General features: G+C 39.6%; 1 protein-coding gene across 1 annotated transcript; it reads left to right on the forward strand.

The window, feature by feature from the left end:
* Nucleotides 1–168: 168 nt before the first annotated feature.
* LOC146472595 (uncharacterized) lies at nt 169–16,138 on the forward strand. Its single transcript, XM_085119224.1, has 7 exons — nt 169–343; nt 4,946–5,356; nt 7,806–8,135; nt 9,219–9,281; nt 9,665–10,008; nt 10,718–10,989; nt 15,920–16,138. Exons 1-7 carry the CDS (start codon nt 169–171, stop codon nt 15,921–15,923), a joined length of 1,599 nt encoding a protein of 532 aa, XP_084975350.1. The 3' UTR covers nt 15,924–16,138.
* Nucleotides 16,139–17,051: the final 913 nt, after the last annotated feature.

A 17,051-nucleotide genomic window follows, 5' to 3' on the forward strand; every position in this document is an offset into this window, starting at 1 on the left:
AGCTGTTTCCGCTGCCTCGTTTTAGCGCTAGAATGAACCAAGGGTCCTGGGAACGAATCTTACATAAGATTCCCGTGTTGGAAGAAGTCTGCGAACGGGAGACGAACGGGATAGTTGTGGTAATTTTTTTCTTGTGATCTTTTTACTTTAAAGAAGCTTTGAAGCCTGATGTCGGGGAAATCAGTAAATGCTCCAATTGCGGTACCACTTGAAGAAAAGCCAAAAGAGGAGAAGAAGCTCAAGCCGTGCTGTGCGTGTCCAGAAACGAAGAAAGTGCGTGATGCCTGTATTGTCGAACGCGGTGAGGAAAATTGTGGAGAACTTATTGAAGCACACAAAGAGTGTATGAGAAAGATGGGATTCAATATTTGAACTGAAGAAGGATTGACTTAAAATATTCAGTGGTCAGGGATGAAGATTTTTGAATTTGGACACATCTGATGCAATCGGCGTAATTCATACGTCATGTAAGCGTACGTTTGTTCTTCACACATGCAAGAGAAAAATAGAGTGGAAATGACATTGACAAAACACAGTGTATTGTAAATCAAGGAGGCTACAATGTGTTATCGCGACTAATTTACTGGAGTATATGTTTGATTCATTTATTTTGCGTTAATTTTTGCGCATTCTTTGTTTGTACTTTTATGTGTTGTGCAGGGTGACTGTTTCTAGGCTTTTGTAAACAAAGTAAACTGATAAAGATATTTTTCAGTTGAATAATGGATGTTGCTCAGACTTGCTAGATTTTACTCAATACTTAACACCTTTAATATTAGGGGCTTTAAAGTTTCCACAGTCAGAGATAGTGAAAGCTATGGTGTAACTAATTGCGGTATCGCCCTTGTGATGTGAGATTCATGTAAGTACATTACAAAGGTTAAAAACATTTTGTAAAATTCGCAAAGCGCAGTAACAAAAAATCATTAAATTTGTAAATTTTGCAATTTTTGCAGATTTTGTACAATCAGCAGCACCGCACTGATGATGTGAGATAATTTGCATCAAAAAAGGTGAAAAAAATTTGGAAAATTCACAAAGCGCATTAACGAAAAATTTTTCAGTTTTTCAATTTTTGCAAAGCCATAACAAAACATCTAAAAATTTGTAAAACTGGTAATATATGGAAGGCCGTAATGAAAAATTGTAAAATTTGCAATCACACTCAATCCTGGACATAAATGTAAAATTAATAATCTGTATGCTTCAAAAAATCAATGCTTTTTCTTTTTTTTTTTTCTTTTGGCTTGTCAGACCAAAATATGTGTTGTTAGAGTTAGATTATACAAGAAAGAATACAAATTATGCCTAGGCTCTGTTAAGGTGTGGCCCCTTAAAACTCTTCCCTCGGCAATCACTCTTGCTAGGCATGAAAATCAGCTGAAAAACTTACTCCCACCCATGTGCCTCTCGCAGGACAATAGCTTAGGCACCAGGGCGCCATTGCATAAAGCATCTTAACTGGATATTTTCTGCAATCATTTTCTGCATTCATAAGGATTTTCTTCAAGACTATATTGGATCATTTGGGCGAAAGTGGATACGGAACACAACAAAAGTGTGAGAAAATCCTTTGGAGTGCAGGGAACGACTACAGAAAACTCACATCATCTTTAGATGCTTTATGCAACTGGGCCCTGGACATCCAATTTTGTGTGACCATCATGACTCATAGTTGACATATGAAGAGTTTTATGCAAGAGCATAGTAAGTGCATTTTTGCTTTGAAGTTGCTCCAAACAGGCTGTGTGTTTTGTAGGGAACTTAGTTCTGTATTTAGTTTTTGAGAAAAAGGCTAAAAGAAAAAAGTAAGTTAGCTTGGTACATTTCTTTAGAATGTAAGCAACACACACAAAAGAGGAACCAATGCTTAACAGATTTTTTTTTCAGTAACTACCTGGAACACTTTGCTTTAAAATTAAGAGTGAGCTTTTGTGATTGTTTTGATTCACAGCAAATTTAGGGATTTTTATGGAAAAAGTTGCTGGAGTGCAAGGTCTGAGAACATAACAATCTCATCCTCCAGCTGGTCGGGAGAAACGAATGTTTGGTTTTATCAACAGAGCTGATAAGGTAATCTCGCCAGCATAATGAGATTCAATTGCTGATGTTTCAGAGAGTTAACCCTTGGAGAGGGCCAGGCCACATGGTATTAAAATCTCTATGTGATCCTGCCATAAATATGGAAAATAAACTTTGCCTATTTTAAAATTTTATGGTAAGGTTACATGATACAAACCTCCAAAATTTTGGAGATCTTCTTACCACATGACCTGGCTGTCACCTGGGTTTTCCCCCAACCGGCTGCCATCTTGCAAAACAGTGCCGAGAAAGCCCTGTGCGGTGGGGACACAACTGAAGTACCTTTCATTTTGAGATCTGAGTAAAAATGGTAAGGATTTTTTCAGGGACTCTTTCAAACTCACTATGCCAAGCAAAAGAGATGACACTTTGAAATAGTGTTTTTTGGTTCGACGGGAGACCAGAAAAGGGGTAAATTGAAGAAATAGTTCAGTGCTTCGCATTCCAAACGGGAAAAGAGGAATTCCTTTAGAGGTCTCGCGAAAATTCTGGATAGATTTCTCAGAAATTTTGGAGGTCAATTTTCTAATCGGGATTTCCAATTTTTTCGTGTGAATAGGAGGAGGTATATACTTCATGTGAGAATGCCATATATGCATCCAGATATCTACGTTCAGTAAGGCTTGGCCAGAGCCTTGCACGCATGCGCACATCCTATGTTTACAACCAGGAAGTGTGCCAGTTAGCTTGGTACAATTTGCACGTAAGGAAAAGTTGCATAAGAACATCGACAAGAACGTAAATAAAAGGTTGCACTTTTTTAAATCTCAATTTCTAATTGGTTCACTGCATTCATTGACTGTCGTGAACGGTCAGAAACTTTTTTCATAATTATTGAAGGATGGTGTCAGTTCAAGAAGTAGAATTAGCCTTAATCCGTAATCCGATGGAATCGCTAGTTTTCCCGGTGAACTGAATCATCACCTCAGACTTTCGTAAAACAAGAAACATAATGTTTTCTGTTGTCGAAGGACGAAAAGAAAGTGTCGTTTACAGTGGAAAGTCAACAGCTCGTAAACTCGCTGGATGCCAACAACGTTGTCAAAGGTTTGCTTAAGTTTGTTACTGAGCACAATAGCCATTTTTTTCTATAGTCCCTGTATATTTCTTACCATATCTCTCTTAGGCAGGAGACAGACGGCTAGCTGTCTAAAATGATTTTGGAAAAACAAAAATATATATTCGAGGTATATTTTCATATTTTTTTTTTTTCTTTTACAGATGGCTTCAATCTTCAGAAGTGTTAATTGCCTTTTTAAAAGGTACTTTCACATGACTTATCATGCAAAGGTTTTATAACCGCTTTGTAAAAAGTATTTTTAAAAATAGGTGATAGTTTAATCGTTTCGGATTCTTATGCCGAGTTGTTAAGTTGAAGACAATTTTAGGGGACAAAATCCTACGAGTGAGACCTCGGTAGCGATCGAGAGGTGAGGTGGAGTATCCCCTTATCTGCATGGACAATCTAAAAGACAACTATTCCTTGTCCCCCAGATTTACCAAGGCTGTTATTCCTAAAATTATGGGTAGAGTTATCCCTAAACTGAAGCTAAATTGAGTTATTTCCTATAGTATTTTCTTGAAAGAAACATTTCTCCCTAAATTATTTTGTGAGTTTTCCCTAGTCCGTATATACAAAACCCTTATGAGGGTCTTATTACTCGTATTGTATTCCTCCCGAAACAGTTTTGATGCACTTGAATATGGTTGCCAAAATAGGGCATTTCAGTGAACATTGTTCCGTAAACGGAGGTAGTAAAATCGTTTAATAATTATCAAGTAATTATCATTAAATGGATTTTTTTTCATGGCGTGAAAATCAATGATCGGATGCACTGTTTTTCTAAGTGCTAATTCACCAACGCAGCTTACACGCAATAAACAAAATCAATAATTTTTTTGCTTGATCAATGCCTCTGGTTCATTTCGAGTTGTAGCCAACTTAACAGAGGTGAAAAATGAAAGGTTAGCGAACCAAAACAATTTTAAACCATCGAGAAAAAAACTCTAACTTGAACTCCATTTTTCCGATATTGGTCGTTCGACTGTAGATATTTTAAAGCACAAGCACTTTTTAAAACAATCGAAAATAATTGGCGCTGATTACTTCTATTGTAAACAAAAAAGAAAAACAAAAAAGATGCTTTTAAAATGCTCGAAGGAAGCCATTTAGTTTCGTGGATACGAAGTTAACTACCTTAAACAACATTGGTCCTGCCTCGCATTTTCAGTTAGTTTCTTCGGTCATCAGAAGAAATATTCGAACCGGTAAAGTTAGGTAAAGCTTTCTTATTGGAATTTTCTGTTCTTTTCCTCAACCTATTATCTTGTTTAGTGGAAAAAGCCAGTTTCTAGACAACAGCAAAAGTTTTTTTTTTTCGACAACGGGGAGATTTTTGTTGAACTTAACTAAAATGGGAGATTGTGTTTTAACGGCAAACAAGAACTGAAGTAATCATTTACTGTTTTTTTCTTTTTTATATTTCCTCGGAAAGCCTTGCTCCATATCATTTAAGTCATTTTAGCCTTCTTTGGATGTTCATGATCTTCTGGAATTGAAACTTTTTTTGGTCGGTTGACGCATGCTGGTGCGTTCCATTCGAGCTTCGTCTTCAAGGTTCTTTTATTTTATTACCATTCAAGATTCTTTGTTTGTTTAATTTTTTTAGGCTTGCATCTTATATCTCACCTTCCTCACTTCATTGACTACACAGTAACTAAACTTTTCTTAAGCATCAAAATCAGTTTCACCTCGATATGAGGGAGGGGTGTTAGTAGCAAATGCCACTGGTAGCTCGAATTCATTCTGGTTCACAAGTATAAAATCCATATGTTCTAATGTACTGTTGTTTTTCTCTCGAAGACATCATGCAGTTCTTTCTGTTGATGCCACTGATCATCTTTTTTGCCACATTCAAACTCGCCTACGGAGACGAAAACACTTCTGATATCGCCTTAGCCTCGAAAAATGATCAGGAAGTTGCGGTCGAGTCTGAAACCGAGGATGATGAAGAACTGGACGACGAAGCGGCAAAATACAGATGGCTGGCCCCACTGCTATATGATGAAATAGAGAAGCGAGGACGAAAAGGAAGAAACCGAAACCAAAATGCAGGAAATAGCAGTGAAACTTCGGCGGGGTCAAGCGAAGAGGAGGAGGAAGTGGAAAAGGACAGGAAGCCGAAAAATCCAAAAAATAAAGGAAAGAAAAAGAGCAAAGGGAAAAAGAAAGGGAAGAAAAAGAATAAGCAGTTGATAAAAATTACAGAGGAAGGTATGCTTAAACTCTTAATAAATAATAGGAGAACAGTGATAAAAAGGTCGATCGACGGAACTCTTGAAAATCGATGCAAAGTTCAAAGCATTGCAAATTATGCGCTAAATAAAGTTATTTGCTCTTTTTATAACTGAGGCCAGATGTATTAAGAAACAGAACTGCTAAGCTAAACAGCATCTAGGGAGCGCCTTTCTCGAAAGTCCCGCAACTTACCACGTCAGGTATGACTATTTTTTGTTTTTAGATTAATTTGGGTCAGTGACACAAAAAACTGAAGTAACGTGAAATGAGGATCATTTTCCAACTGAGAATTGTTCAGCCGGATGAACATTAATTCCTGAAATTTAGCTTTCAAAATCAACAAAATTGTTGTGTTGACGAGCAAGGTGCAGATAAAATAATTTTGGGATACGAAAAGATATCGGCGTCTTCGAGAAACGGAAGCCAGGATATCAAGAAAGGATTTGCCAGTTCATGAAGTGCTTCGTTATTAGCGGGAGCGCTACTTACACAGACTAAAAAGCCGGCCATCTGCGGCGACCCTAAAAGCTAGAGGGTGGAACGGTGGAATGGCGGAAAATCACCTCAAATCCTAAAAGACGGAACGGCGGAAAATCACCCCAAATAAACTACAACCTAAACCCTTAACCCTACCCTTTACCCTAACCTTACCCTAACCCTAAACCCTAACCCGCTCCCTCTTTTAGGATAAGGGGTGCATGATTTCCGCCATTCCAGCTTCGAGGGTTGCCCGCCATCTGCGTGATTGAAAATTTCCGATGAGTTTACGGTTATCGTCATCCAGATTATAATTAATCCTTCACAGTGAATGAACTGACCATAGACAGTTTTAATCTGAAAGGCACAAATATTTTGGATTAATCTTAATTGACTTATAGCTAGACTGGAAGACAAGTTTCACACAACCGGTAATTTCGGCATAGATTATAGGAGCAATACTAAACTTCGGAGGACAGATGACGTCTCTCTGATATCACTTCAGTGTAAACTATGAAGACCTCTATGAACTATGTGAGGTAAATATTGGGGAAAAATTCACAACTTTCGACCCTAACAGTCAATCAGCAATCTAAAGAAACAATTCTTGCATGGATACACCCTTGTTCTACCCTTAGAGTGTAATAGTATACTAGTTATTTTAACTTCCAAGTAACAAAGGTTAATTAAGTCTGAGGCGTGTTACTTCAACATGAAACCTACAGAAGACTGAAAAAATAGGAAGAATTGCAACCGACAATTTATGTGCATTAGTAATAACGTAAAACAAAAAATGCTAAAATCTCAGTAAAAAAAAGATTACCCTAAGCAGAAGTGCAATAACGGAAACCTTCGTCTACAGGGCAGAAAAGGGGTAATCTCTTGAATAACAGGCTAATTTGAACGTTAACTGAACTCCTCCGTCAGTCACCAAATGCCATGGAATTGTCATCGATTAAATATATTTGGCAAACTCACAACGGACACTGTTCAAAACTGCTTTCGGGAGCTCCCAGAAGCCACGAAAAAAAAACAATAAAATACGCCAAATGAGTTTTTTCAGACCTAATAATTGTAATTTGTGTAGGTTTTTGAGGGAAAATTGTTGTTTAATTTTCGATCGAATTTCAACACCATACAAACTCTTATATTACGCTTTGTTGAACTGTGTGGGTAAGTCGTTTCTTAGAGCCAAGTAGGTAGACGTGTGCGTAAATTAAGATCTGTCATGTTGCTAAGCAACACCCTCTTAACCAGAATAGTAGGCTTAAACGATTCCTGGAGACGGTATTTTAAACTTTTGATGTGATCTGATCGGAGATTTTATAATTAACCCGAGAAAATAAAATGAAACAGACAGCAACGAATGTTCATACTAAGGGAATCAGCCGTATTTGAACATAGGATCACTGCAAGAATCTGTTATATGAAAGGATCGGAACTGGTAATATTTATTAAAAACTGAATCATTGTATAATGCAATTCGAGGGATTTGATTGGCTTAGCGGCCATGGTATATGAGCCATTATATCATGGCCGAGAAATGGCGACCATTTAATTGTCTGCTGGTTACTCTTGGACAGCCAAATCAGTAAGATCTAGCAATATTTCTTGATTGTTTTTAATAAATTAATTATTCCACTTGCGCTTGTTGGAAATGAGATGATTATAGCCAACTCGGCGCTACGCGCCTCGTTGGCTATCTATCATCTCATATCCAACGCGCGCACGTGGAATAATTGTTAAGTAGACCCAAGATAGGATCCTCTCTTGGTAGACGTGCAAGTATGCTTCGCCGGGAAGGACTGGAATCTCGGTCTCCCGATAACGTGATAACCGCTACACAACAGGCGAACCTAAAATGAAAGCGGGCGAAATAGCATAGCTAAATGTCCATATACCCTGAAAAGTACTGATTCAACTGCGATTCTATTTCATATTTTCTCAGAAAAAGTGCTGTGGTTCGATCCTCTGGGATGCTTCAGGGATAAGGGACCGAAGGCATGGAGGTACCCCAACCTTCGTGCAATAAAATACTTAATCGAAAACTTCCGCAGGCGGATCGATAACTGGGCAAACTTCATATACGTCATCACAAACTGTGCCGTGAGAGCCCGAGCCGCCGGATGCAGCTGCTTTGGTATTCAGTTCTATGGTGAATGTTGGTGTGATCCCTTGGCCTGTTCCACTTACCACATCTACAAAAAATCGAGAAAGTGCATTGGAGGCGTTGGTCTTCACTGGGCCAACTTCGTTTACCGAGGGAAATGTGGATCAAGTAATGATGAAGAATTTTTTTAACAATTGACTTCCTGGAGGGTCTCAATGGGAGGATAGCTTTGACAGTTGACGGTTTTAGGGCTTTTGACGATTGACGATTATCAAGGGGAAATTTCTTCCAAGATGAGCTAAAATTAATATTAACTTTTGTGTTTTTTAATATTAACAAATGTGTTCTGGAGGTTGTTTTGTGGTCAGAAACATGTAGTGTACCATTAATGTTTTGAAACAGGAAGTGGAAAAGACAGAAAGTGAGCAGATTTTGGAACATGAAAACCGGTTCACCAGTTGAAACCGATTCTTCGAGAGCCAGAAGTCTGGGATGAGCAGCTGAAATCATGAGTGATTTTTCAGACCTTGAAACCGTTTGACGGCTAATAATAACCGGTTTTTTACGGTTGATGGTAAAATATTGTCCTTTTTTGACGGTTAACGGTTAAATTTTAGGCTGTTTGACGGCTGACGGGTGACCCCACTGAGACCCTGTTCATGGACTTGCGAGAAATAGGTGATCTGAACTGATTTTAAACGTGGTTTTGTATTTGAGTCTGAAATATCGAAGATTGCCGGTATTTTTGGTGTAAATGTTTGAGAAGCTCAGAAAATTTCCACCTTGGATTTTATAGGAAACGACATTCCATTCCCTTAATCTGCCTTATTCTTTAAATTTAAATTTCAACTTAACGATCCGATAAATCAAATTTATTTACAGGAGGCTCTTGTAGTATACGAAAAATTACATCAGTCGAAAGTATCATTTACAATTTTCTGTCTCCGTTATCAAGCTGTTGTTTCTCTTGCTTTCTTTTTCGTGTTTGACTGCTAGTATTACGAAATATATCAGTGAAACACGCGAAAGAGTGCTTCATCTTAAATCAAACACTAAGAAATGGGATGAAAAAATGAGATGCAGTCAGTGAAACAATCTCTGTGGTGTTCTTATAGCTACTCAAACCAAAAATAATTCTAAGAGAAATTCTAAGCAAACTGTCACCAAATTTTATGATAATCGGATCAAATTTCAAAACCTTCTCTCTGTAGATTAAGAATTCGGCTTCAATTACTCTCATTTTGTTCATAGTTTTTGGATGCTGTAAAGATGGTGCTATGCCGGCCCTGGGTCCCAACTATGCAGGATGTCCAGGTGTGTATCTGTGTGTGTTTTAGTGTTAGTCATCCGATACATTAAATGAAATGATTATACGATGTACCACTTTTGGGATGTGCCTAAGAATAACAGTCACAAGTACTGCGCATGCGTACGTCAGGCTATTCATCAAATCAAACGTTTCAACAAATCTTAACTTCATGTAAGACCCAGATCCGCGTCAATTATGTCGCAGATCAGTTTATCAATTTCCTTTTAAGGAAATTTTAAGAAAATATTAAGAAATTAAGCATTTATCAATCAACGTAGTCTAACTGGCATTTCCGAGGACCTATATTTTTTTAAGATCAACTGTTTAGATGCGTCGTCGTGTTTAACACGTTAAAGCAAAATGATTCGAACATGATTCTCAATCTTAGATTGCAGGACGGAAGTGGATTTGGTGTTCGTTATTGACGCCTCAGGGAGCATCGGAATAAACAACTTTAAAATGACAAAACAAATCCTGGTCAACCTAACCCGTCATTTCTCCGTCAGCGCCACGCACGCACGAGTTGGCATCGTAAGATACTCTACAGCACCACGACGAATTTTCAGCTTGCCAAGGTCACAGAGGCTGGGCTTCATGGGGCTCGAGAAGAAACTCATCGGGATGCGTTACACTAGGGGCGGAACAAGGACCGGTGAAGCTCTAATGATGGCTTACAGAATGTTTACGCGTTCTCGTAGAAGGTTTCTTGGTCAAAACGTATACCATAAGCAGGTATTACTTTTACTGCTAACTAAATGGTAATGATCCGGTTAACAAACGGTATGTTTTTCTATCAAAATGGCGTGTTTGGCTGAAAAGCTAGCCGAGTCGGCAAGGTTGGTAAGGATGTTGCTAGACAACAAGGATGTGTCCCCACGGAACAATGCACGTGACTTGGTCACGCCTTTTCCAGCCTACTGATATCAGAAATTTATTGCTACACGCAATGTCCACTGTGGGTCAGCAGCGTCAAGTTGGAGTCCAATTTAACTACAAGTAGTCTCTTGTTTTTTGCACATGCTAGTTGTATAAAACTCCACATCGAACGTTAAAATACTGTTTTTGGCGAATTAAGCGTCCGTCGTTAGCAGTTAAAAGTCCGAAGTTTTTAGTAACTAGCCCCTGAGACTTACTCCAATATGACACATGGAAATAGTTTGCCCTGCATTTCACTCGGAATAAGATGCACCAAATTACAGCGTTTTGAGGAAACATGCCTGTCAACTGGACGCGTAAAGTACTGGAAAAGTAATATTGATTGCATGTATCAAAAACTTCACCCAAAAAACATTTTCAAAATATTGTGCAATCGATTAGTATCGATCTCTCTTCATCCTTAGTCCTTGCCTGCGCTAAGGGTTGGGTGAAATAAGACTAGTCTTGGATGTAATAAAAAACATTTTTTACTCTCAATGTATTAACTCTCCCCTCTCCCCCTCAGGTTTGTATTGTCCTGACCGACGGTCTTACCAACCCAATAGACGTGCCGACACTTAACATTGCCACGAAAGCTCTAAAGCGCATTTCTCACGTGATAGCGGTCGGTGTGGCTGGAAAAGGATACAACGCCGGGGAAAGGCAACAGCAGAGAGACGAGCTGAGTAAGATTGCCAGCAGCTTTGAAGATTTATTTTACGAGGCATCCTTTGAACAGGTCAGGGATCACGTGGATCCGATAGCCAAACGCGCATGCCCTCTGACACCCAAATTAGTGTAAGTACAACAATCATCTGTTAAAAGCTTGTCGAGCCCAAGTTTGCACGTGAGAGGTACTCGCACACAACAGTGATATTTACGGTCGAATTCTTTGTTCATCCCTCAACGTCCTTCGATTTCATTCTCAGACATAATTAATTCCAGTAGACACTTCAATCAATGTGATATTCACATTACTGGTTTCCCATTTCTGCTATCAATGTTGTTCGTCACCTCTGTCATTTGCAAACTTGCATAATCATCAGTATGACGAGGAGAGAAACACGTTACCTGAGCCAACATTTGTGTGGTGAATAGTAATCAGACAAATAAACAGTTAGAATACTACAGAAAGCACTGAGGTTTTACGTAGCCACTAGAACATAAATTAGCGAACGCTTCGAACAAAACTGAGAATTACATACTCATTTAGTACCATTAACCGTTTTAATGGCTTATGTTGTTCATTGTCATTCCGCTACCTGACCCACATTGAGAGGGAGCGTAAACCACAGCTGTCCAGACTTAAGTCTTGAATTTTAATCATGAGTATGGTAATGACGACGACGATGACGACGACGATGATGACGATGATGGCACACAAAAAGAACAGTGAGCTTTACGCACACATTCTACACGTTCTCGCTCTTCTTATCAATTTAAAAAATCAAAATTGAGAGGGCAAGAACAAGAACCAATGGTAGGTATTTCCCATTTAGTGTTTCAGACCACTTTTAAAACACCAAATGAAGGGTTAACCCCCAATGAAAAAAAGAGGGCCTGGGTCTACCCAAGAGGCTCCACGAACTAAGACCTCGTGGTCCCATGATGCTTTTGTGGCTTTTTTCCTTGTGCTTCAAACCAATCGGTAGGTAAGTTTGTATATGCTTACTTTTATGACTCGCTTTTATGATTTCCACTGTGTTTTTCTGACAGTGGGCCTATGTTTTTTTGTTGTTGTTGTTTTTCGTTTTTTTAATTTCTTCTTCTTTTCAGGAGATTGCCCTTTCCATGTATGTCTTCAAGACGTCACAAATCTCAAAAGAGAGATTGTTCGCGGTTGCCATGCATCTTCCCGCCAAACTCGGCTTTTTCTGCGGAGAATCACAATGATCATTCACCGCCAGAGCACTGCAAAGAGAACGGTTCTCTGCAGACGACTGCCAACTCCATCGAAACGCCGTGCTTTCAAAGCCGGGTTAATAGATTCTCGCTCATTTCAGAAATAATTTATTCCGGGCATAAGTGATGTGAACGATGATGATACGTTGTCCATTATGGCGGACATGTCTAACCTGGACTCCTGCCCACCTTGTATGCCTAATGGGGCACCAGTAGAGCCCAATGAGGCACCAGAAAAGCTACATGTAGCATTAGCAGAGTCTTCTAAGACACAAAAGAATACGAAGAATACCGTGCGTCTTGAGATGAACTGTGACGATCACGGCCTTTTTGATCCAGTTGCTAAGTTGGACACCAATTTTCGGGGAAAATTATCTTATCAGCGGTCGCTTGTTATTCTAAATGACTAGGCTATCTCAGATGTGGATTCCCTTCAAACTCCAAAGTTTTATCAGCAGTTGCCTTTAAAAATGAGAAAGTTCGTCGAAGAATTAAATTGAAAAAGAAATGTTTACCGTTCAGAGTGCCCTTTTAAATGCTTCAGGCCCTTTTTGTGGCCTTCATGATGCTATTGAATCTGGTACATCTCCAACTTATGAAGAAATCAAACTTGTTTCGGAGTAAACACTACCTTCTAGGCTAAGCAAGCACTCAACTGTCGATGTTGAGGCGATAGAGGATCGTTGCAGCCATTAATAGTTTTCGAGAATAAACATCGCCGAGTGTCTTAGCCTAATGCGTAAGCTTGGTTATCTGGAGATGACTTCTCTTCCTGTTCCCTCAAACGGCCTCCAAACCCACCGCTACACGTGTTAACAGTTCTATGGAGAATTTTTTTATCTTCTAAATATAACTCCAGTAGAGCATCTTCGAATGCCTCAAAAGCACAATCATATCGAACTACAACGCATCTCGGTCAAAATTAAAAATGGAACTTTTTGTTCCCCAAAGGGACATTAGCCAGACTTTCACACTGCATAGTAGGAAGGAGAACCCTAACATCGGATCCAGAGATTCGTTTTTCTTTTTTCAGGTAACAAGATGCGTTTTTCCAGATCCCTTTTCAAAAATCTCTCCAAGTTACCAAAGCATCAGGTCAGAGGGTAATTCTAATTTCTCAGGAAGTCAATGAATCGCTACACAAAGGAGCTATAAAAATTAATCCTTTATCAAAATGAGAGTTTTACAGTCGTCTGGTCCTTGTTCGTAAAAAGGACAAACCAATGCGTCCTGTGATAGATCTGAGTTCTCTAAACAAGTTCATAATCTAATCAACAAGCACTTCCAGATCAGTGGAAAATTTAAGTTAAAGACTTAGCTTTTGCCAAGTGATTTTATGACCAGTGTATATTTAAAAGACGCATACCCTTCGGTTACCTTTCACGAATGTTCACAAAAGTTCCTTCGTTCATTTGGAAGGGAAACTGCCATCAGTTCAAAGCTCTCTCGTTCGGCCTGTATTCAGCTCCCTGCATGTTGAAACCAGTTGCTGCCTTCCTAAGAAAGAAGTCTTTTCGAGTACTCATATACCTTTTCGATTTTCTTCTTTTAGCTCAATCGTAGGAAGAAGCGATCAGAAATACTCAACTTTGAGTAGCACTCCTTCAGTCCTTAGGTTACACTGTGAACCTCAAGAAATCCTCTCTACCTCCAACACAAGTGATCCCTTTCCTGGGTTTCAATATCCCTTAAAAGCCTATGATAATTTCACTCCCAACAGCAAAAGTGCACAAAATTCCTCACACGACTCTCTAACGTCGCTTTCACAGACATCTTTGCGACCGCCTCTCACATTCTAGGAAGAGACAATGTGTCTGCAGATACAGAGTCGAGGGTATTCAAAGACATGAACGAATAAAAGTTGAATCCAACCGTTAAACAACCCTTTCTGCAGAATTGTTAGGCCGATCTGTTTGCAAGTCGCCTGACTACTGTACTCAGCTCAAGAATTATATCAGCTGGAGGCCCGACCCAGGGGCCATCCACACAGATAACTTTACAATCCACTGGGCTCCCTTGAAGGCTTATATTATATATTTCAACCCCATAACCAAAAAGTACGAGGTGATGGTCGACACTACAGAGATAATTCTTGTTGCTCCAGTATGGCAGGCACAACTCTACTGAGTGGCCGGTTCTGCTGAAACTCCTAATAATCCAACCCGTACTTCTACCGAACAACCCAACCGACCTCAAGAGAGTCCACCCAATGTACCCTCGACTACACTAGGCCATATTTCACATTTCTACCGACGCTTCCAAGCTGCGGGCATTCCGGGAGACGTTGTCAAACTACTTATCGTAGCGACGAGTGCCTCCACATAAAAAACTTATGAATCAAGTTGGAACCTTTAGTGTCGGTGGTGTTCTGGAAGACAAACTGATCCCGTTCATACATCTTTAAATGATATCCCAGTATTGGTGACAGAAGCTTTCAATGAAGGTTAAGCTTACAGATTACTCAATATCCTTTGGTCTCCTATTTTGTCTACTCATATCATTCTTCAATAGATGGATTCTCTGTTGGGCAACATCGGTGTGCCTCTAGGATCCTTAGAGAGATTCTCCGTACACGCCCTCCTAAACCTAGGTACTGACATACCTGGAGCGTTGATATCATCGTTAGATACTTTGGTTCTCTTGGTAAAAAGGAAGTCCCTTTCACTGAAAGGTTTTCCATGAAGTTAGTCACTCTGTTCACATTAACATGTCCTGAAAGGATTTCTGCCCTGGCTACTCTGGATCTCAGACATTGCAGTGTTCATCAAGAAGAGCGTCGTTTAACCTTTCTACTCCTAGCCTAAAAGCAGGTAAACAAGCAGAAGCCTTCTTTGTCCGTTTTGAACAAGGCAAAAACCTATATCCAGTAGAATGATTTCGGTTATATCTCAAGGTAACCATAAATATTCATTTTGTCATTTCGTCCTCTCAACCGGACAGATTGCTCCTCTCCTCATTCGTCCCCACAAGTCCGTCACGTCTACGACTTTAGGACACTTGCTGAGAACCTTTACGAAAGCAGCAGGAATAGACAGTCAAATCTTCAAAGCTCACTCTGTGAGTGGTGCTTCAATGACAATAGCAGCCTTTCTTCCATTTTCAACCATCGTGGCTGTGGCTGATTGGTCTTTCCGTTCAACTTTTAGGACCTTCTATTACAAACTTTTGTTTAACTCAGACTTTGCGATGGGTGTATTATCGTCGAAGTAGATGACTGGTAGTTTTCAACGCTACTTGAAGGCCATGCAGATTAGAAGGGAATCGACAAAGTTTAACAAGAACTCTTTTAATGAACAAAGCACGTTACTCAAACTGAAGAAACAGAATAAGAATGCATCCTTAAACGGAGACTGTGCATAAATACTTGAAGTGATAATTCATATTATATTAACAGACGAAGTGAGAAATACATGAGTTCTTTCCCATACCCCTCCCTATATTTATTCCATTGTCGTCACTAGCCACAGAAGCATTATGGGACCATGAGGTCTTGCATCCTGGGGCCTCTTGGGTAGACCCAGCCCCTATTCCTTTTTCACTGGGTGATATTTACGTACCATAACATCCTTTAACCCCATCCTCGTTCCCAGAACTTTTTTCTCGTAAATTGGGAGGTCTCCCTTTCTCCCCATCCCTCCCCCCAATTTACAAAGGAAAGCCCTGGGAACGAGGTTGTCATGTCCCCCTTCCTAACAATGCAGCTGAAGTGAAGATATATCCGATCTGTCCCAAAGTAACATGGAATATAAGTAGAGACACAGCGGGACTATCAACTCACTTATGATAGCTATAGATTTTACTTTTTTTTTATTTTTTTCAATTACAGGTAACGGTACTTCGCTTGCTGGCGTAAAATGGCATGCTGAAAGTCGTGGGATGAATTTTTGGGTGTTTGGGGAATTTCTTCAAGTGTTTATATCATAAGTAATGTAGAATTGTACAAAGATTTCAGGAAAAGAACAAAAGTTTCAAAACATGTTTCCGGTTAGAGTTTACATTCATCACAATTTATGAAAATTGTTGTCAATTGATGGTAACAGCCAAAGTGAACGTCGAAACATGTCTAAGAGATGTTGTTCTTTTTCTCAATTGTTATGTACAGTGATGTGGAAATAATAAAGACAGGGAGTTTAAAAACAAAATACTTGTGCATTGTGAAGTTTCTTAGCAATAGTATTTATAAGAAATCGAAAAGTCGTTTCTTCTATCTTTGCCAGGTTCCGATCAGTTTTTCGAGCTTGTCCTGGACAATAAATTAAGCGAAGTTTTCATTTCTTTTACTACAAAATGCTGAATTTGAGTATGAAATAATATTTATACCCTTTCCCAAGCCATCGCAAGGAATCGATCGCTGTCAACGGTGGATTAAGTTCCCGCCAAAATTTTGAGGCCGATAATTTTATTAATATAACCACAAACACTGACATCTCTGCACTTCACTGGCCAGGGGGAAAAGGCTCCGACCCCTTGAAAGGGAATTTTACATCACGCGAAGACGTCAAAGCATCGGGTTCAAAGCGTTAAGTTTTATTTCTCCTCGCTCCAGTCTCGCCGTTCTTTGAGCGCACCCTCTCGACTGCTCTCGACAAATCCTCGACTAACCAGAAAGGGACTGCTTGCAGTCTAAAAGCACCAAAACCAAGAGTCATGGGAAACAAACGGACAGGAAAAGAAGATTCTAACTTGCTGCTTCCTTCGACTTCGTACTTGACAAAAATGGTTCACACGTGCGGGTAAATCACTCCTTTTACCTGCTTATTTTAAGCCCCGACAGTTCAACCATCGCTCCAGTTGTTTCACCTCACAGTATAGCTTTCAGGTAACCAGCGATCAGGCGTTCTTTCTTTCGGGGAAGCGCGAAAGTGTGGCAGCGTGAGAGTCGGCGGTCTGGAGAAGGGAAGAAAAAAACAATGCCTGATACAACCGACCATTTCTGAGTTGCTTTGAACCTCATTATG

Source organism: Pavona decussata, unplaced genomic scaffold (genome assembly GCF_977016875.1).
Source record: "Pavona decussata unplaced genomic scaffold, jaPavDecu1.1 SCAFFOLD_98, whole genome shotgun sequence".
NCBI classification, from domain to species: domain Eukaryota; kingdom Metazoa; phylum Cnidaria; class Anthozoa; order Scleractinia; family Agariciidae; genus Pavona; species Pavona decussata.

What these genes read in the sequence shown, in the direction of transcription:
- LOC146472595 (XM_085119224.1), top strand. Translation starts at nt 169, where the DNA reads ATGTCGGGGAAATCAGTAAATGCTCCAATTGCGGTACCACTTGAAGAA. An exon ending in CCGAGGGAAATGTGGATCAA is followed by an intron (nt 8,136 to 9,218) that starts GTAATGATGAAG and finishes TTTTGTTCATAG; the next exon opens with TTTTTGGATGCTGTAAAGAT. An exon ending in AAAACGTATACCATAAGCAG is followed by an intron (nt 10,009 to 10,717) that starts GTATTACTTTTA and finishes TCTCCCCCTCAG; the next exon opens with GTTTGTATTGTCCTGACCGA.